This window comes from Electrona antarctica (assembly GCF_951216825.1).
Source record: "Electrona antarctica genome assembly, chromosome: 7".
NCBI classification, from domain to species: domain Eukaryota; kingdom Metazoa; phylum Chordata; class Actinopteri; order Myctophiformes; family Myctophidae; genus Electrona; species Electrona antarctica.
Genome location: NC_136812.1, coordinates 14790515 through 14811156, shown reverse-complemented (window position 1 = coordinate 14811156; position 20642 = coordinate 14790515). Strand labels below are relative to the sequence as shown.

General features: G+C 44.7%; 3 protein-coding genes across 15 annotated transcripts in view; 2 read left to right on the top strand and 1 right to left on the bottom strand.

Moving 5' to 3' along the window:
* prrc2c (proline-rich coiled-coil 2C) overlaps positions 1-5334 on the top strand; it is a 34980-nt gene extending 29646 nt beyond the window's left edge. For 4 of the 13 annotated variants that reach the window (XM_079505270.1, XM_079505263.1, XM_079505269.1 and 1 more), the window contains exons 29-34: positions 237-374; positions 513-713; positions 1348-1457; positions 1909-2098; positions 2613-2852; positions 3069-5334. In XM_079505270.1, the coding sequence (XP_079361396.1) occupies positions 237-374; positions 513-713; positions 1348-1457; positions 1909-2098; positions 2613-2852; positions 3069-3335 (1146 nt within the window). In that variant the 3' untranslated portion in view covers positions 3336-5334. The remainder of the gene's footprint in view (positions 1-236; positions 375-512; positions 714-1347; positions 1458-1908; positions 2099-2612; positions 2853-3068) is intronic. The other 9 variants (XM_079505262.1, XM_079505261.1, XM_079505267.1 and 6 more) reach the window with 5 other exon arrangements.
* A 1439-nt stretch (positions 5335-6773) lies between these two features.
* The window catches only part of myoc (myocilin), a 19100-nt gene continuing 5231 nt past the window's right edge, over positions 6774-20642 (bottom strand). The window contains exons 2-5 of the mRNA XM_079505176.1: positions 11710-11778; positions 11415-11510; positions 9741-9958; positions 6774-8002 (exon numbers count right to left, since the gene is read on the bottom strand). Of these exons, the coding sequence (XP_079361302.1) occupies positions 7418-8002; positions 9741-9958; positions 11415-11510; positions 11710-11778 (968 nt within the window). The 3' untranslated portion in view covers positions 6774-7417. The remainder of the gene's footprint in view (positions 8003-9740; positions 9959-11414; positions 11511-11709; positions 11779-20642) is intronic.
* On the top strand, positions 15055-16341 carry LOC306927252 (CCA tRNA nucleotidyltransferase 1, mitochondrial-like; the record flags this gene model as incomplete). Its single annotated transcript, XM_079506962.1, has 1 exon — positions 15055-16341. One exon carries the CDS (start codon positions 15055-15057, stop codon positions 16339-16341), a length of 1287 nt encoding a protein of 428 aa, XP_079363088.1.

The window sequence follows — 20642 nt, the reverse complement described above, 5'->3', positions numbered from 1 at the left end:
CAACTGTCGATTAGGCACTAGGAAAATATTAAGTCTGCTACTTGTGATGAGCGTTTGCATTTACCATTTGATTATCTTTTTATAGCATTATTTTGCTATAATTCTATAAAACTAATATTGTTGATAAAAATGTATACATTTGGTTGGTTGGTTGGTTGGTTAGTTGCAGCGATCCCATTGATGCCATTACGCCTATGTAACACTGTTTGTGTGTGTGTGTGTGTGCGTGTGTGTAGCAGGCTCGGCAGGGGATGAATCAGCATTCCAACATGTACTCGGGGCAGGTGCAGCAACACGGTCAGAGTAGCTACTATAGCAACACTCAGTCTGCCAGCTCTGCAATGCAACAGGTAATGCATGCAGCATTACAACAGGTAAAGCATGCAAAACACAACACAGATGCACGTCACACGTTCACCATTCACACTCGACTTTGTCCCACCACGTAACGCTGCACGGTCACAAACGACGTCTGTTCCTTTTATTCCCCTCCCTCCCTCCCCAACCACCAGGTGACCCTCCCTCCGCCCGGCTCCCAGCTGTCCCTGTCCAACTTTGGTTCGGGAGGTGGGCACCAGCAGCCTCTGCTGGCGCTGCCCCCCACCCCTCCCCAGGTCCAGCCTCCCAGCATCAACAGACAGCCTCCTGTCTCTCAGCCCTACCGGGGTATGATGGGTCCTAACCACAACATGATGCCTCCACAATCCAGCAAGGTAGTGTGAGATGGTCCCAACCCCCCCATGTCTGTTTGTCTGTTGTAACTGTGAGATAGGCCCCCCATGTCTTCTGTGTGTCACATATCTTGTCTGATCTTGTGGTTCTCAAACCTTTACATTTCAACGTCCCCCCCCCCTTAACTCTAACCGTACACAAATGGGTCCATTTGGTTCCATTTGTATACTGTCAGAATTGGAAGGTTACATTTAGAACCCCCTCAAGGAACCCTGACTCAGTCCCTGGACCCCACTTTGAGAACCACTGGTCTAATCTGTCTATCACACTTATTTGGTACCAGCTAAATTGATTCTCCGAGTTTAGTCGCGTTCAAGATTCATGCACTTTATTTCCTTTTTTTCCCCTGTTAACTCCTCACCCAGGACAGACTTCAGATGTGCTCTCCTGCAGGAGACTTGGCTCAGAGATCTGAACAGATTTATGAGCCACAGTCAGAAAGCTGTTAATGCCTCATTCATACTTGGCTGTATCTTGCTCCAAAACTGTCTATCTACAAGCTCACAGCACGTTGCGCTATGGCACATGATGTGCTTGTAGACCGGCTGTTGTCAGTATTGTCATGGCTGATGTATCAATCACCCTCTGTCTGTCTCTGTGTGTCTGTCTGTCCAGAATCTCCAGATGGACATTGACCTGAAGCTGTTCAGCAGTGGGATGGATATGAAGCCTGGTACGCCCCCTGTTGGCGCCCGGAGCACTACTCCCACCTCTAGCCCTTACAGGTCAGACACAGCAACACAATCGCTACAATGCACATCGCTATCACACACACATTTATACACCCATAAACAATAAGTATAAACGCACACAGGACGCAGCGGTGACCATATAGTTGCTCATCTAACGTAAAGCATACCCATGCATCAAGACTAGATCTTCTTACCTTAATTTACAATAAATGAATGAATCACAGCATTACAGAAGAATGGCTCTATAGGACGAGGGTACCATTTGTTTCACATTATCTGAAATCTGTAACTTTAATTCTATTCTGGAAGTCTACAGGGTTCAGATGGGGCTGAACTCTTATACGGAGTCATACGTCATAGATGCATCATAGATGACTGACGTCACACACTGCTGCCCACATGAAGTCCAAGATCCACAAGGGAGCCACGGCGTCATGTATCCCTGTGTTGTTAACATGTCCCTCCTATCGTGTCGCCTCTGCAGGGCCAGCTCCACCTCTCCCAGCAGCCAGTCCAGTAAAATGAACAGCATGCTGTACCAGAAACAGTTCCAGCCCAGCTCTGCTGCCATGAGGATGGCTCAGCACTTCCCTGGACAGTTCAACCCACAGGTTAGCTCTGCTGGCATGAGAATGACTCAGCAGTTCCCTGGACAGTTCAACCCCCCACCACAGGTTTTTAAACGCATCTATTTTCAGAATGAGTTTGAGTGTGAGAGAGCATTATGCTGTTTTTGTTTTGTCTTGTTTTTAATAAACTATGATTTTTATTTTCATTTCATTCTCTTCCCAATACTACTATAGTCCTAACTATACTCTATTGTGTAGTATTTCTGCTCTTTTTCACCTGATAGTTATTTTATGTTTGTTGCTCTACCGGTGTTGCGCTCTGAAAATAGCCGATCTACAAGCTCACAACACGTGGCAGGGTGACGTGAGCTTCTAGATCGGCTATTTTCAGCTTGCAACCAAGTGTAAAATCTTAGGATATTTAGTCGACTAGACTAAAACTTTAAGATGACTAAAATATGACTAAAACTATAGGACATTTTATTAAAGATTTCAAAATGAACACTGGTTGGAGGGCCCGCCCAGGTAGATCAACCAAAAGTGTTTACTATTGAGTTAAATTACTGTGCAGGTTCATTTTTCCTCAACTTTTTTTTTTAATTTAATTTCGTGTCCACAGATTATGTCCCAACCGAACCTTGTCTCTCCCCTGGTTCGACCACCACACGCCAACTCGTTTGCGGGTGGCGTTCAGCGCAGCCCCATGGGGCCTCCCATGTCTCCCAACATGGGTCTGATGCCACACCCCCGGCCGCAGCACGGTCCGCAGCACAGCCAGCACCCGCCCCGAGGACCTCCTGGACCCTCCCTCGTACCCAGGGGCCCGCAGGCACCTCGGACAGTAGAGCAGGACCTCAAGGTAGCCATTTCTACACCAATAACTCACTCCATTGAAATACTTACGTCTGTTACTCTGTCAGAGCATCACTTGAGTCCTGGGCCGGGCAGACCATTTGCTGGATGTTACTCTGCAACATTCTCTCCTCGTTTCATGTCTCTGTCTCTGCACTGTACTATCAATAAAGGCATGATGATGTGGCTTATTCTCTTTGTATTTTGCTGTGTTCTCTCACAGGCGAAGCAGAGGGCCGAGGTGCTTCAGTCGACTCACAAGTTCTTTTCAGAGCAGCTGCAACAGCAGCAACAGATGAAGCCCCCCCCGCCCATCAACAAAGCGCCGCGCCTCGACCAGAAACCCCCTCTCGACAACATGGCTCCCAACCACCAGTTAGGGGGCATCTCTGCCTGCCCGGAGCCTGACAAAACCCCCCTCTCAACGGGCAAGCCCATACGGACTGGCCCCATAAAGCCCCAGGCCATCAAACCAGAGGAGGGCAAGTAAAAAGACCCCCCAGCCCACACGCCCTCTTCAGGGGAAATGATAACCGGGGGGAGGAGGAGAGGGGATCCGGCTTCTCTGTTCACTCACTCACACCCAACCCCCCTCCCTGGTCACAGTAGCCCTGGTTGGAGGGGGTGGGGGGGGGGATTGATGGGTTGGGGTAGAGATTCAAATTATAACGGTTACTGAGAGAAGAGCTTACTGTTGAGTGTTTGTACATAATCTTAGCCTTTCTTCTCTCCCCCTCCCCCCCCCCCCCCCCTCCTCCTCTTCTGCCCCACTGTAGGTGGGCAGTTTGTTTGAGTTGGATTTTTTTTTCCCATCATGCAGTTGCGATGGGGAGGAAAACGTTAACGCAACGAGCGGTTAACTTAGAGAACCTGCCACAACGGTAGAGATACAGTGGCAGACTTTAAGAGAGAGGAAAAAAAGTTTCGCTGCTGAGTTTGCCATTTTTATAGCTCTATGATTTCTGTTCAATTTTATTATTTTTTTTCCCCCCCAAGTAGAAGCACCCGTATTATAGGGAGGACAGGTATGTTATTTTGTTAATGAAAGAATGAATCAAGTGTTTTTGTAGTTGGTCGAACAATCTTATTTAAAGAGAGATGTCTTTTTAGTGAAGAACCGTTTGCTTTCCCCCCTTTTTTCAATCTTCCCATCTTTACTAATCCATACATGTGTGTGCATGTGTGGGAAGCCGTCAGCACATCACCACACACACGCACACACTGCCACGTTTCTCGCTCAACGGTTTCAACCATGTTCACTGAAAGGAGAGACATAAAATCAGGAATTCTATTGTATTGTTTTTTGGTTTTGTTTTGTTTGTTTTTTTTTCCCAGAGAGGAAATGTGAAATTGCAGTAGTTGATTGATTATATCGATTGGTTAATTGATTAGTATCTGCCTGCAAGCCTTTGCTCCTGCCTTCTGCTCTCATCTCCTTGCCTGAGAATATTGATGAGGTTGAGTGTGTGTTTGTGTGTGCGTGCGCGCGTGTGTGTAGTGGTGGTGGTGTGAGGTGAGAGTGTTTACACGGTATAAATGGCGGAAAGATTGTAGCTGAAATCTCTCCTGTATATTTTAGCCAAAGGAAAATGAAAGCAACGTAAAGATGATGTCACAGGGCCTTTTAAGGTTGCCGCTACTGTGGCAGCAGAGTTTAGAGTGGAGCTAATAATGTTATTGGTTGTTTAGAAACGGTTGCTTACAGATAAATGCTCCAATCTATGGCCTGCTTCTTGTCTCACACCCTGTCACTGCTTGGTCACCCTCCGTAGCGTCACTCACTTGTGCATGCACATGCATACACACACACACACACTTCACTGTAAAGCACCCAGCCCTGCTGCTATTGACGGACTTCCAGTGCCCTTTAGCTAGGACATTGCAGGATAGGGCTACTTTAAGAGGAATATAAAGGGTGTGAGGGCTTGGCCTTTCTAATCATGAGAAGTGTACATTAACCTCCCCTCATAAATAGGGGGGGAACAAAACCAGAACAGATAAAACGAGGGTAAAGGAAAAATGGAAAGAAAAACCTATTAAAAAAAAAAAAAAGAAGAGGGCCTGAAGATTATGTGGTTCTGAAGCATTTGGGCAGAAGAATACGTTTATTTTCTTTTCCCTTACAAAACGTGAGAGCAATCAGTCCTGTCCTCTCCTGCCTCTGCCTTACCTCGGCTGGCTCTCCACACACAGCGTTCTCTCTCATCTTGGGCTTACGATGACAAGGGTCCTTCAAGAAATGTACAGTTCAATGCACCCCTCTGCGAGTGGAGGAAAGGGGTAGAAGCTTCCATTCTGACCTATCAGGAGGGCAATGAATGAGACCTGGAAATTGGAGGATGGGGGAGGGAGGGTAATGATTGTTTTTGTTTTTTTTGTTTTACTTGTACAGGGGTTTCATCGCTGTATTAAAATATGTACGGTCTTATTTACATTCTCTTGGTTTGGTTACAGAAACTAATAAAAAATAATATGCTGTTAAAAAGTGATACTTGGACTGTGTCTCCTGGATTTAGGCTATTGTGTAATTCTTTGGCATGCAAGTTCTCAAAATATACCCAGGATTGGGGAAGACTATGGAGTTTACTATGAATTTAATCTACGCGATCTTCTGAAAGACATGACACTACGACAATTTTCAGTGTTCATAATTATGCTTGTTTACTATGGATAGACTAATTAAATCCAAGGGTGCCAATATGATATTCATTCAGCTTTAGCAAAGGCCAAATCAAGCCACTAGGGGTCAGTAAGCTAACATCCACCACAGGAAAAGAGATGAGCTATACAACGGGTTCTTACAGATGCTGGAGTATGCCTGAATGTTCTTTATCTGTCGGGCAGAAACTTCATCTCTCCATATTTGACTTTGATTCGTAAATGAATGCCCTACCTAGCAAAACTGTTACTCTTAACTGTTACTCCAAATTAACGTCTTCAACCTAGATTAGGTTTAATGTATATGCACCCCACAAAAACAAGACTCAAAAGTTGGAACTGGTTTTAACTTATTAAATAACTCACTCCGTGCCACAGGACGCCTAATGACGCCTCCCCCTTATGTGAATAGGTAAAAAGTGAATTAACAGTGATCACCATGAAACTTCCCCAGTTGATTACTTACTGAAGACAATGATTTATTGTATTACACATTTCCTGAAATTGTACATTTTAATATGCAAATTATGTAGGAAAATATGCAAACGATAAAGAATATGAGAAAGCTACTGTGGAAGGGTTATCATATATTAATTTACTAGGACAATTTAATATAGGTATGGTTTTGCCCAATCAAGTCATAATTAATGTTCTAATTTGAAGTCTGGCTCATGGACTAAACTGGTTCTGAACTGAACCGGTTCCAGAGTCTGATCTGGGTGAGAATGAGCTACAAAAATCGTGGGACAAAGTATTTTGAAGTTAATTCTAATACATGGTTCAAACAACAATTACAACTATCATTTAAAGGTATATTCAGTGATTTCACTTCATTCAGATATCACTTATTTTTTTGTTTTGTTTTGTGATAATCCTCCCTACTATAGAGTGTGCTGACCCTATAAGGAGTTCCTCCCTGTCCCCAGTTAACCCCTGTGGTAAAAAAAAACGTAGGTTTCGTTTTTGGCTAGGTTGCCCAGCCTTCATCCAATCAGGATAGAAAGGGACCTTCCGCCAATCATGATCGAGTGGGGTGTGGTGTGTGTGCGGTTGGCCTGTCGCGTGTCCCCCTATACTGTAGTGCGTGTGCATGTGAACATCTTGTTACCGGGGCGGACCTGGGGGGTTATCCAAATCACTGAATGCTCCTTTAAGGTAGTCGACAAACATTTTTTTGTCAGTGTTAGTCGACAAAATCAACACTGACTCCTACTCCACAAGTGTTGAGTGCCACACAAGACACAACAGACACTTGACAATTCTCAATGTTTAGGACCAAGTTTATTTAACAATGAATTTGAATGTTTCCTATAGTGATGACTATGGTGCACAGATGCATGCAAAATGTCAAGACATGCTGATTGTGAGAGCAGTACAGTTGGATAGTGAACATGTTTAAGTACATGTAGTTTAAGTAGTAGTTTTGGTACATCACAGACAGGTTACTTTAACAAATTATGCTTACAATTTTGATTTTATACAGTCTGAATACTTGTCAAATATTGTCAAATGTTAATGTCATCGTTCATGAAGTTATACAAGAAAACAAAAACAAAAAATTATACACCTGATTGTGAACACAGTAGAAAAATAATTAATTCTATTATTATACACGATTGTGGACCGTGGCACAGTTAAAGCCTTCCCACTGAGAGAGAGGGGGGAGGGTCAGGTGGAGTGTCCTCTTCTTCAATAAACTTGATCTCACTATGGAGTTTTAGTAGTTAGGCTAATCTACAAATGTATATCGATGTTATCACACTCTAACCACTACTACCACACAGGTGGTGCGCTGAAGCTATGAGTCTTTGAAGCGGGAACAGTTGAGAGCCCGGCACTCCGGCGTGACCAGTCTCGCACGATGAATCTGGTCCGTCACAATCACCTTTCATTGTCTCTCGAGCCTGTTTGGCCTCAGTTGGCCGGCTGGCCGCCCCCCAACCGGACGCTGTAGGACACGATATGGAAGTTGTCCCAGGACATTAGCCTCCTCTGGGCCGGGTTGTAGTCAATCATGCTGTTGTAGCGGAACTTGTTCTTGAAGGGTATGGCCACGGCCTTGCCCTGGCTCTTCTCCGTGTCGTACGTGTAGTTGATGGTGGTGTTTGGCGAGGAGTAGCTGGCGACGGTGTACAGCCTGCCGCAGATGATGAAAGAGTTGGCCACGGCCACCTTCCTGATGCTTGTCTCCCAGCTCTTCTTCACCTCCAGGCTGTGGGGGTCGAGCTTGGAGATGACGATGGCTCCCTTGACCTTGTTGGTGGAGTAGACGGCCCACAGCCCCTGCTCGTCCACGGCCAGGTCGATGTCCGTGTAGCCTCCCCAGGAGTAGGGGTACTGGCCGTGGAAGCCGGCGTGGGGAAGGTCGCGGCGGGCTGCGATGCTCTCGGAGGCCAGGTCGTAGCGGATGATGGTGCGACTGCGGCGCCTCTGGTAGTACAGGGAGCCGCGGTACAGAGTGGAACCGGTGCTCTCTACTGCCTCTGGCAACAGCAAGACCTTCATGGGAAGAATACATAGTGTTGATATACATGATTGATTGATTTATTAACAGTTTGCAGAATTACAGTACATTTCAAGTACAACTCAATACAAAAACTTAACAGTGAGTGGACGACACCATAAAGCATTACACTTGTTTACATTAGGGCCCACCATTTTCAATTCATCAACATTTAGAGAGGTATGAATATTACTATATAGTCAAAAATAAATCATAGGAGGTAAAAAAGGGAAAATAAATATATACAGTGAGGGGAAACGGGTGGGGGGGGATTCAGATTTTACGGGGGCCAGTTTCGAATTGCAGCCGTCCGTAGGTGCCCTTTGAGAGCAGTTTTGAAGGAGTCCAGGGATTTGCATGTCTTAATGACTGTTGGTAGGGCGTTCCACATTTTGGTGGCAAAGGAGCGAAATTAATTTAATCCCTTGTTTATACCGAATCTGGGTTGAACTCCCTCTGGTGTTGTGGGAGTGGACTTCGTTGACATATAAGGAAGTATTTAGACATTAGGTAGTATTTAGGTACATGGGTATCTTGGTGGAGTAGCGAATCTTGTGGACCAGAACCATTGCAAGGTGCTGTACTCTGTCATCAACCCTAAGCCATTCCAGCCTGTCGAAGTGGGCAGGGGTGAGGTGGGTTGGGGAGTGAGGCCAAGTAGGAGCCTGACCAGTTTGTTTTGGGAAGTATAAAGTGATTAAGGGGTCAAAAACACTTAAAGGTATATTCAGTGATTTCACTTAATTCAAATATCACTTATTTTTTCTTATTTTTTGGATAATCCTCCCTACTATAAAGTGTGCTGACCATATAAGGAGTTTCTCCCTGTCCCCAGTGAGCCCCTGGGGTCAAAAACCCTAGTTTCGGTTTGGGCTTTGGGTGGCAAAGCCTTCATCCAATCAGGATGAGAGGGGCCTTCTTCCAATCATGATCGAGTGGGGCGGGCATTGGTGCACGTGCTGTTGGTCTGTTGTACTTCCCCCACTGTAGAGCGTGTGCATGTGCACATCTTGTTACCGGGTGGACCAGGTTTCTTTCCAAATCACTGAATGCTCCTTTAATTGCCAAGCTTGAGTTATAGGCCTGTCACAATCCAGTGAACATCCCAACACTAAATCATTAGTACTACTGTAACTGAGAATACCTATGCTTGTAGGGGTTATCAGTAGGATGTGTTGGGAAAGGCTTTATGGCCTTATGATTAGAGGACTGTATCTCGCCTTAGGCGTAGGGGGAGGGAGCTGGTGAACTAGTCAGTAGCAGTCAGCTTGAGCCCAATGATTTAGGTACCTCCTTGATGTATAGTTCTGAATACTTCTTACAATATGAGATACTTAGTAGTATAAGATATCTGCCTATGAGATACTTAGTAGTATAAGATATCTGCCTATGTTATATATATATGTTTTTCAATGCTTCTGGGCACCACACTTTATAGGGAGACATGACTTCGTGGATGATGTCATGCTGTCCACCGTTTCCGTGACAACTACTATTATTGGATTATTACTATTGTGTGTGCACACACATATACTATAGTGCAACTGGTAGTTTAGAGCAGTGGTACAAATGGAACCAAGTGGTCCCCTGAGGGTTCATTTGGTTCCATTTGTACTCCTGACTGGTTACACAGTCTGTAAGGGTCCATTTGGAACCCCGTCATGCAACACTGAGGCTCTCTGAACCCCACTTTTTAGAAGCACTGGTTTAGAGCACAGAAAACGTTGTGTGTACCTTAGAGGGAAAGCCTTTAGAGAGTTGCTCCATGTCCTCGTATCCAAAGAGTTGACGGATCTCAGAACCCACAGTGTCGATACGCCACAGCATTTTGGATCCATAAGGGGATCCGGCTTGAGCTTCGGGGTCCTGCATCCAAACACCATATTTACCAGCAATAGTGTCTGCCTTTCTGTGAATGACTGGCTCGCCCACTGAAAGCAGCTCACCACAGCCTATACGGGCAGAGGGGGGAGGTGGGTTAAAATTGGAACAGATGGAGAAGAAAATCAACAGAAATCATGACTGTCATGGGGTGACATCAGGGGACAGAGTTAATAGTAACAGGACGTGTTCAGTTGCCGGAAGGACCAAGCAATCTGAGAAGAAGGGAGATCTGCAAACTGATAACGGTGAGGTGATCGTTTCTCATCGAGATGCCGTCACCCGTTTGCTCTCCTGACATCTCTGTTAACCCCAGCCTCCTCTCGGAGTCAACCCACCGCAGGCTGCCAGAGCAGCAGCAGCTGGGCTGCTTTGAGGATCTCTCCAGCACTTCAAGCCTCTCAGTGGGGGGAAAACGATAAGGTGAGCGCTGTATATTTACCTCTTCCCAAAATACCCACCAGCACCGTGGGCCAGGAGGCAGCGCTGGAGTTAGTTTTAGATATTAGTATGCATTATAAATACTCCCCATCGCCATGTTGGCAATCCTTGTGGCAAAGCGTCTTCAGGGATTGAAAGACTCCCGTGAGCTTTTCATCTGCTGCTGTTTGAGCCTGTTTCAGATCTTTGGCCAAAGATCACACACTGAGTATGTTCAAAATGAAACATCATGGGTGGCTAATCCAGCTGCTGGAGGCTCAAATACCGTAGTTCATCTCTGTGTTCCTTGTTGAGGGGTGCTCTCTACTCACATTAATAAGACACACATCATGTGTTCCTTGTTGAGGGGTGCTCTCTACTCACATTAATAAGACACACATCATGTGTTCCTTGTTGAGGGGTGCTCTCTACTCACATTAATAAGACACATCATGAAACTGTGTTCCTTGTTGAGGGGTGCTCTCTACTCACATTAATAAGACACATCATGAAACTCGGACAGTCCCTCATACTTTGGCATGACTGAGGTATTCTCGCCCCAAATGCTGCAGTATTAATAGCAGTATTTGCGTTGGGGCTGTCAGCGGGGCAAGGGGGGCGTGTGGTTGGGGCGGGGTGTCATGTTTGCAGGGTCAGATGGAGATGGCCGGATGGGGGTGGGGCTGGTGGGGATCTGAGTTGCCAGGATGCCAAAAACGGAATTGTTGTCCAGATGGTTATAGTTTTGTTGTACCATACTTTTATCGTCTTTTTATTACTGTCGGTTTAGACTTTTTTCTGTTTTTCTCGTAATTAAGTACATCATACTACAGTGACACACAAAAGCAACACAAATAGCCAATCTATAAGCTCCAAATGCATCGCAATGCAACACATTGTGAGTCACAATATGTTGCATTGTGATGTATTGAGAGCTTGAAAAATGAAAATAATAAGTGGTTAAGTCTGTCTGTGGGTTTTATAAATATTAAAGTGGAACAGTTTTAGAGATGTGTGTGTGTGTGTGTGTGTGTGTGTGTGTGTGTGTGTGTGTGTGTGTGTGTGTGTGTGCGTGTGCGTGTGCGTGTGCGTGCGTGAGAGAGAGACCTGTATTGTCCTCGGGGCCATCGGGAGCAGGTACCTCTGTCACCTCAGCTTTTAGCTCCTGAAACCCTGGAGTTCCTCCGTACTGCCATGCAGTGTCTGACAGAGGGGCAGAGATACAGGGATTATTTGGTGGGTAATTTCACTATAGGTATTATGTAGTGTCTAGGTGTAATTTAGACCAGAACCTGGGTAACACATTCAGTTATGTACCTGTTATTAGTTATTAGTTAGTCTGAAGAGACTGAACCTTGATTTAGACCTGAAACAGAGAGCCAAAAGAAGAATGTTGTCTTACCTCTCAAACTGCTGGTGTCACCCTGCTGCCGATTAGGCCTGCCCATCAGATGAGACATAGGATTGGAACCTGGGCAAATAGCACACACACACACACACACACACACACACAGGGAGAGAGTGTTATAATTTAGAGCTGACACTTAGCGCGCTGACACTCCTTCACTGACAAAATTCTGAAAATTAGACAAGCACTCAGTGCCTATTTTAGGTACGGAATATGTGTTGTCCCTTGTGTCCACTTAAGATCAATCCAAAATGCCATGCGGCGGCTGCCCCTGGACTCTGGAATAATTTGCCCATACACATCAGAACCGCCCAGCTAGTCGATTAGGTATTTTTAAATCCCTGCTGAAGACTTATTTCTTCTCCTTTTCATTCAGTGACAGCTGAAGTAGCCGTACCTTCCCTCACCCGGGCTAATGTTTGCTTGTTTTATATTGTCTGCGAATGTCTGTTTATATTCCATTCAAGATTGTTTGCTCTTTGTTTTTCTTTTTAACCTGTACAGCACTTTGGTTGACCTGGTCATGTTAAATGGGCTATATAAATAAAACATAGTTGACATCATTTTTATGCGATCAACCATAAAAGCTTGGAGGACATTTTACAGACGTTGGGCAAGCCGGATGCAGCACAGTGGTTTTACAGTTGATTTTGGCAGCCAGTGTTGATTTAGTTTTAGTCATATTTTAGTCACCTGAAATGTTTTAGTGTTATTCTAGTTTTAGTCGCCTAAATATCATACATTTTAGTCGACTAAATCTACAGTTGATTTTGTTGACAAAAAAATGCATTTTGGCCGATCTACTGTACGTGTTGTAAGCTTGTAGATCAGCTATATTCGGAGAGCAACACCAAACATAAAATGATCTCTTCTCCACTAGTCCCTCCCTAATATTTTAGTTTAGTTTTTATTTGTTGACGAAATTGCCAATATATTTAGTCTTAGTTTTAGTCATCATGGTAACTTTTTCCGTCATAGTGTTAGTCGACGAAATCAACACTGCCCCTAGGGTTCCCCCCCTCTTCCCCTGGGGCCCCTTGTGTTCAGCATCTATCCTATCTACACTGCCCCTAGGGTTCCCTCCCTCTTCCCCTGGGGCCCCTTGTGTTCAGCATCTATCCTATCTACACTGCCCCTAGGGTTCCCTCCCTCTTCCCCTGGGCCCCTTGTGTTCAGCATCTATCCTATCTACACTGCCCCTAGGGTTCCCTCCCTCTTCCCCTGGGCCCCTTGTGTTCAGCATCTATCCTATCTACACTGCCCCTAGGGTTCCCTCCCTCTTCCCCTGGGCCCCTTGTGTTCAGCATCTATCCTATCTACACTGCCCCTAGGGTTCCCTCCCTCTTCCCCTGGGCCCCTTGTGTTCAGCATCTATCCTATCTACACTGCCCCTAGGGTTCCCTCCCTCTTCCCCTGGGGCCCTTGTGTTCAGCATCTATCCTATCTACACTGCCCCTAGGGTTCCCTCCCTCTTCCCCTGGGCCCCTTGTGTTCAGCATCTATCCTATCTACACTGCCCCTAGGGTTCCCTCCCTCTTCCCCTGGGGCCCCTTGTGTTCAGCATCTATCCTATCTACACTGCCCCTAGGGTTCCCCCCTCTTCCCCTGGGGCCCTTGTGTTCAGCATCTATCCTATCTACACTGCCCCTAGGGTTCCCTCCCTCTTCCCCTGGGGCCCCTTGTGTTCAGCATCTATCCTATCTACACTGCCCCTAGGGTTCCCTCCCTCTTCCCCTGGGGCCCCTTGTGTTCAGCATCTATCCTATCTACACTGCCCCTAGGGTTCCCTCCCTCTTCCCCTGGGGCCCCTTGTGTTCAGCATCTATCCTATCTACACTGCCCCTAGGGTTCCCTCCCTCTTCCCCTGGGGCCCCTTGTGTTCAGCATCTATCCTATCTACACTGCCCCTAGGGTTCCCCCCTCTTCCCCTGGGGCCCCTTGTGTTCAGCATCTATCCTATCTACACGCCCCCGCTGGCTCAGATTATGAAAACAAAATGTTTTACATTAATTATGCAGATAATGCACAGACAGTATTTACACAACCGTGGGGACTAGTCCAGTGGTGGAAAGTTAATAAGTACATGCACTCAAGTACAAATTTGAGGTATCTTTACTTCCAATTTTCAATACTTAGCAAATATTGTAGGCTACTTTTACTACATGACGATCATTTGATAACTTTAGCTATCTACTTTGTAGATACTTTGTAGAAAACATACATTAACCACTTCAGCCCTATTCTTCGGCTATTTGAAAATGGCTGATCTACAAGCTCACAATGTGTCACAATGCGACACGTTGTGACCTTGTAGATCTGCCATTTTCAAAACATTTGTATACATATTGAATGTAAAATGGGACATTCTATATGAATACTTTCACTTTTGTACTTTTACTCAAGTAAAATTTGAATACCAGACCTTTTCTTAAACAGAGTATTTCTAGATTGTAGTATTGACACATTGCGACAGAAACAAGACAACTTCTAATAATGGCTTGCCTAGCAGAGATACAAATACAATATTGTGCCATATGGTGTTGCTATCGGTAGGCTTTAACCTGTTAATCTCAGTGTTGCTCAAGAGCCCCTGGCCCCCTTGGTGCCCCCCCTTGATGGCCATAAGAGAGATAAAGACTCCAAAATGTAAAAATAAAATAATAAAATTCATACATTGTTCAAAAGATTTTCAGGAAGGAAAAAAATAAATAAATAATTGGTTCATTTTAAACTATAAAAGGTCAAAACTATATTGCTTAGCAAGATGCAGGCACACCATTGCCAACGACACGGGTCATATGAGTCCCGCCAACACTGTGGGGGGAGTAACGTGCCAACGTTTTGGGGTTGCTCTATAAATAAATAAAGATGAACAAGATGTTGGGTGGGCAGAGTTTGCAACCTCAGGTGCATTTGTTTAATTTGAATATGTTACGTTTGATGTTTACTGTATGTTTATTATTTGAGAATAGCCTACACTTCTCTTGGCTTGGCCTCTTGGCTTTTATAAAACCAAATTATCAAATAATATGAAAATCATGGACATTGGACAGTCTTGGATTGAGTTTTTGCAGCATGGCACCGGCCTTGGGTGAGCCGTCTGTGTGTCTGTATCTGTCTGCGGCTATTCCGGGATTAACTTCCTTGGTTTGCAAGTTTAGCCACAGACAAACACACACAGACCCTCTGCTAGACGGCTCACCCCTAGGAACCACGCCGTGAAAACATAATGTTTAATCTCTGCTACCATCGCAGGCTGGCAGCCATGATGTCATCTCAATACGCTGTAGCTATGACGACCAACTTGGGAGAGTTTGTGGATATAAATAATGTATGAGTATGACTATCACTTCCTTTTCTGGTTGGAGATGCAGAAGGCTCTTCAGCATGCGGTTGGAAACCGGTCATTTTCAGTACTTGGTGACAGATGGTCTGCAAGGCATTGCAGATCTGTTTCAGAAGCACCATTTTGAGCTCAGGATAGCAGGGGGTGCCGTAAGGGACGTCCTGTCAGGGAAACATCCAGAGGATGTGGACTTTGCCACCACAGCCACCCCAGAGCAGATGAAGACCATGTTCCAGACAGCAGGGATCAGGATGATCAACAACAAAGGAGAGGAGCATGGGACCATTACGGCTAGACTGCACCAGCAGAACTTTGAAGTTACCACGTTGCGGGTGGATGTTAAGACGGATGGACGACATGCCGAGGTAGAATTCACCACTGACTGGCAGAAAGATGCTGAGCGGAGAGACCTCACCATCAACTCTATGTTCTTAGGGCTAGATGGAACCTTGTACGACTATTTCAAAGGATATGAAGACCTTCAAAAGCGTAAAGTTCGGTTTGTTGGCAGTGCTGAGCATAGGATCCAAGAGGACTACTTGAGAATACTGCGGTATTTCAGGTTTTATGGCAGAGTAGCCTTGGAGACAGGTGGCCATGAGCCTGAGACACTGCAGGCCATCAGGGACAATGCCCATGGCCTAGCAGGTATATCAGGAGAGCGGATTTGGAAAGAACTCAAGCAGATGGTGGTTGGAAGCCATGCTGCGCATCTTGTGGAGGTCATGTATGATCTGGGATTGGCCAAATACATGGGTTTACCTCCACATGGTGACATTGAAGAGTTGAAACTAGTGTGGCAGCATGCCAAGGACCACTCTCCTAAAGCCATGACAGTTCTGACTGCTCTTTGCCACAACTCTGTGGATGTAGAGGTCATGGACATGCGTCTGAAGGTTTCCAACAAGGAGAAGACTCTGGCTCTCTTCCTCATAAAACACAGACACAAGCTTCACAAGAACCAGGATTACCCCGACAGCCTCAAACCCTTCACCGACTTCATCATCAGTAGTCGGGATCTGGACTCTGAGAGTAAAGTGTGCGAGCTGCTCAAGTATCAAGGGGAGGACAAGTTGCTGGCAGAGCTCTGCAAATGGTCCAAACCACACTTCCCTGTTAGCGGCCACGATCTGAAAAAGATGGGCATCACTTCAGGCAAAGAGATAGGCTCCTCCCTGCAGGAGCTCCTTGATGTTTGGAAGACAAGTCACTACCAGATGGATAAAGTACAACTCCTAAAGGTTTTGTCACAAAAGTCTCTGCAGAACAGAATAAACTAGAAAAAGTGCCCTTCTGGGCACATGTCTCCACCAGGAGGATAGGAGTGTGTGTGATGTTTGGCAAAATGTTTAGGAGTGATATAAACATGTTTGTTTGTTTTTTGCAACAATTTTCTTCATTGTGTTGAGGAAATGCAGAGTCAGATCACTCATAGCATCTCTGAGGATAGAATTCTGGATGAGCAGGACATGTGCAGCATTTTGTACAAAACGGGCCACTCCTGAAGGCTTTGGAAGGCAATCTTAGCCAATCAGTGTAGAATCTGAGAAATCAAAAAGACTCGTCTTGATCACATGACTACAGAGATCATGTATACCGGTTTGCATGAGATTTGGATGAAATCTGTGCGACTAATATAAACAATGTGTTTTGCAGAAATCGGCGTCATGGTGGCGCTATAACCGGCAGATGTGGAGGGATGCAGGGAAAATGTTTTTCCATGCCTCTAGGGAGTGCGCATACAAAGTTGTACACAGAACGATGCAGTTATAGGTAAAAACAGGAATTGCCCTGTTATAGCGCCACCATGAGGCTGGTTTGGAAAATAAATTGTGTCATGTCGTCCTCAGCCTAGTGGAAATGTGCGTGTATAATTTCACGGAAATTGCACACTGTGTTTGTGATTTGTGGCATTTTGTTCGAAACGGACCAATCATGTGAGCTTTGGAAGCGAATCTTAGCCAATCAGGAAGGAAGATGGGAAATTGTGCAGATCCGTGTTGATCACATGACTATGGAGATAGTGTATACCGAATGTACGGCCTCATGGTGGCGCTATAACAGGCCGTTGAGGAATATTTGGGGCAGAGGTTCGTCGTTGGCATCCAGGGAGTGTGTGTGCAAAGTTTGGCATGGATCGGGCCAACGGTGCCGGAGATTAGCTGGTAACAGACGGACGGAAGGAAGGACGGACGCACACACACACACACACACACGGACGGAGTGCAAAACATACTCTCTCCCCATGCCTTCGGCCTGGTGGAGACAATCAAGACATGAAACTAGGTGAAGACAACAGAACTGAAGATGGAAAGGTTAGATAATGTTCATCTAGATAGCAAGTTGTCAATCACTTATCATCAGATGTGTGTGAACTTGCCCTGGGCTCAGACACGGAAAACAGAATTCTGGAAATTAACCTTCATCAAGGAAAACAAATGGGAGGAGACTCCAACTGATTAGAGAAAAGTAAGCTTTGGCAGAAAAGTTTTTTTTGCAGAGCAGATCAAGGAGAGGAAGTCACCCCAGAGCAGATGAAGACCATGTTCCAGACAGCAGGGATCAGGATGATCAACAACAAAGGAGAGGAGCATGGGACCATCAAGGAGAGGAAGTTCTGGTTACCACATTTTGTTTGTGAACTCACTGAACCCCAACACAACAGAAAGCTCTCTGTTGAAAACAACGGGAAGATGACACGTGTGAGAAAGAATCTGTCGTATCCTTAGAGACAGTTTACTTCTGGACACAGTTTCTGAGTAGAAAAAGAGGTCTGTGTCTGGGAGGTAGAGTCCAGAGTGGAGAGGGTTCATGCAGGAATGACATGGCCTGCTGCTCATTATAGGAATGCATGCCAATGCCTCGCTGTGGCAATAGTCGTTACTCATATGTTGTCAGAGTACTTAGTGCAGTACCCCATAACTGAGACAACATATTGATGGCATAAAGGATCTCCATACATGGGCATAAAAGGAAACACAGACAGACAGACAGACCGACAGGACAGATACAAAAATCTCCATATATAGGTATTTCTCCTAAAAAACACATCTTCAAACAATCAATCAGTTTTGTTTGTATTTATTGAAGATAGAAACAATATTAAATGTGATTGAGGTGTGTAGGAATGAGGGGAGACTGGTGAAAAGTAGACTGAGGTGAAGGCGAGGTGATTGAAGATAGAAACAATATTAAATGTGATTGAGGTGTGTAGGAATGAGGGGAGACTGGTGAAAAGTAGACTGAGGTGAAGGCGAGGTGATGAAGGGGTGAGGGGATTTATGCATGGGGACAGAGCGCAGGTGAATCCAGAAGCAGGTAATAGTTGGCGGTTCCAGGGGGAATGGACCTTGAGTGTTTATTTGGCTTTGGGGTCCATAGAGCTTAGCAGCGTCACTTTACGCCCGAAGACCCCCATCAGGAGCCTGAAGGAAAGGATAGTGGAGAGCACACAGAAGGAGAATGGAGAGTGAGGCGGTGGAGGGACGCGAGACACAGATCAAAATGTCACGTATAAATACAACCCCTTGATTGGTTTGAGGGAGGAGATAAGCGAGTAGTTATCATCAGATGAAATCTGAATCAGGTGAGCACAGTAATAGATACTGTATATAAACTCCTCACAAAAGGTTTTGTTAGGAGTAGATGAGGATAGATGTCCTCTGGCACAGACTTTGGCATAGTTCACTCATCTCTGCCCTGGCTTAGGGTTCAGGACATCATTCCTCAGTGTCTTTGTGCCAAATACAATGTGTACAGTGTCCTAAAGTTACACTCACTGCTGCATGCTGCTGGAATAGCGATCACTCTGTACAGTGTATTGTACAGGAACACATCCCCCCTCTCTTTCTCTCAGAAAATGTAAAGTCAGTGCTTTACATTTTTAAGGGGCGTGCACTAGTCCTACACAAACATTAAATTCCCATTGACAATGAATGGAGAATCTTAAGTCTTATAGTGTCTGAGCAAATTGGCTTAGTGTCTATTTTTGTCCTACACAAACATTAAATTCCCATTGACAATGAATGGAGAATTTTATGTCATGGTGTCTGAGCAAATAGGCATAGGGTCTATTTTACATCATGATGATGTACGATGATAAGAGCGCGCCCCTGATTTTTGTTATTGTCAACAACTATTATAAATAACCGTGTAAAATAATCGTTATTTTTGTAGTTCATATATGTGGGTTAAATGAATCAGGAGATATGGTGTTCCAGCATACAATAAGGTCAGACTGAAGAGGTCTTTTGTCCATCAATCAACTCTGAGGCTTAATCAGGATTTTGGCCAGGACTAGACTGAGCTGTGGACATTGCTCTCTGCCCTTATGTTTTCTATGTATGTAACTGTATTTTATTTCTAGTTTTTGTCCTGTGTTATGTCAAATGTGTATGTGTTGCATACAAGGCCGCTGGGTCGCAAAACGAATTTCAGTGCGAACTGACAATAAAGTACTATATCATATCATATCATCAAAATTAATGTGTTATAATGTTTTAGATCGCCCCCTCGGCTCATTAGCTTCAGATCATATAAAAGGCAAGTTGTCAGATTGAGCTGTCACCACCAACAGAACTGGTCCTTTTTGTATTAGTTGGTGTTTGAATAAATACGCTGTTAGGTTGAACCTTAATTACCATGCCTCTGTACTGAAGTAAAGGATGATGTCATACTGTGTATGACAACATGACTTGCTACCCATGTCAGTTACAATTTAGGCATTTAGCAGACGCTTACAAGTATGACATCGGAGTAAGCAGAGTAAGCATGAACCTAATCAACAAACAACAGGCTAAATAGTCACACAAGAGTGCAAAGGGAACAATGAATTGCCTCAAAGAAAGAGATATTTGACCTAGCATCTGTCCAAACTAAATACTACTATCTAAATAACATTCTTAACATTTTGTACAATCTTAACTAGATGCCATTACGGTCCTACAAATGTTGTGCATGAGGTACATGTGAACCTATTTCTCCTCCAATACTTTTTAACAGTTGCATGCTTCTGCTCATGTCCTCATCAACCAAGAAAGTGAATCACATCACTCCAGTTCTCAGATCTTTACACACTGGATCCCTGTGTGACAAAGAATAGATTTCAAAATACTACTGTTTCTTTATAAAGAGCACTGAATGGTTTAGAGCCAAAATACATTTATTATCTTCTGCTACATTATGAACCTTCCAGACCTCTCGGGTCGTCTGGGACAGGTCAGTTTTATGTCCCCGGAGTCAAAACTAAACAGAGAGGCTAACGTTCAGTTTTTATGCACCACATATCTGGACCAAACTCCTAGAAAACTGCAAGTCTGCTACAACTATCAGTTATTTTAAACCAAACCGCTGCCTTTTATGCACCTCACACTTGATGATTTAATTGTATGTAAATTTATTTTTATAATGCTATTAGGCTCTGTGTAAAAGCACTTTGAATTGCCTTTTTGTTGAAATGTGCTATAAACTTGCCTTGCCTTACCTTGCACATTAATGTAGGCCTATATGAATACCAGAGTTTAAGGGGATGACGTTTGCGTGAATTAGGAAAACCATATTTAGTGTCATGTGTTTATTTGTG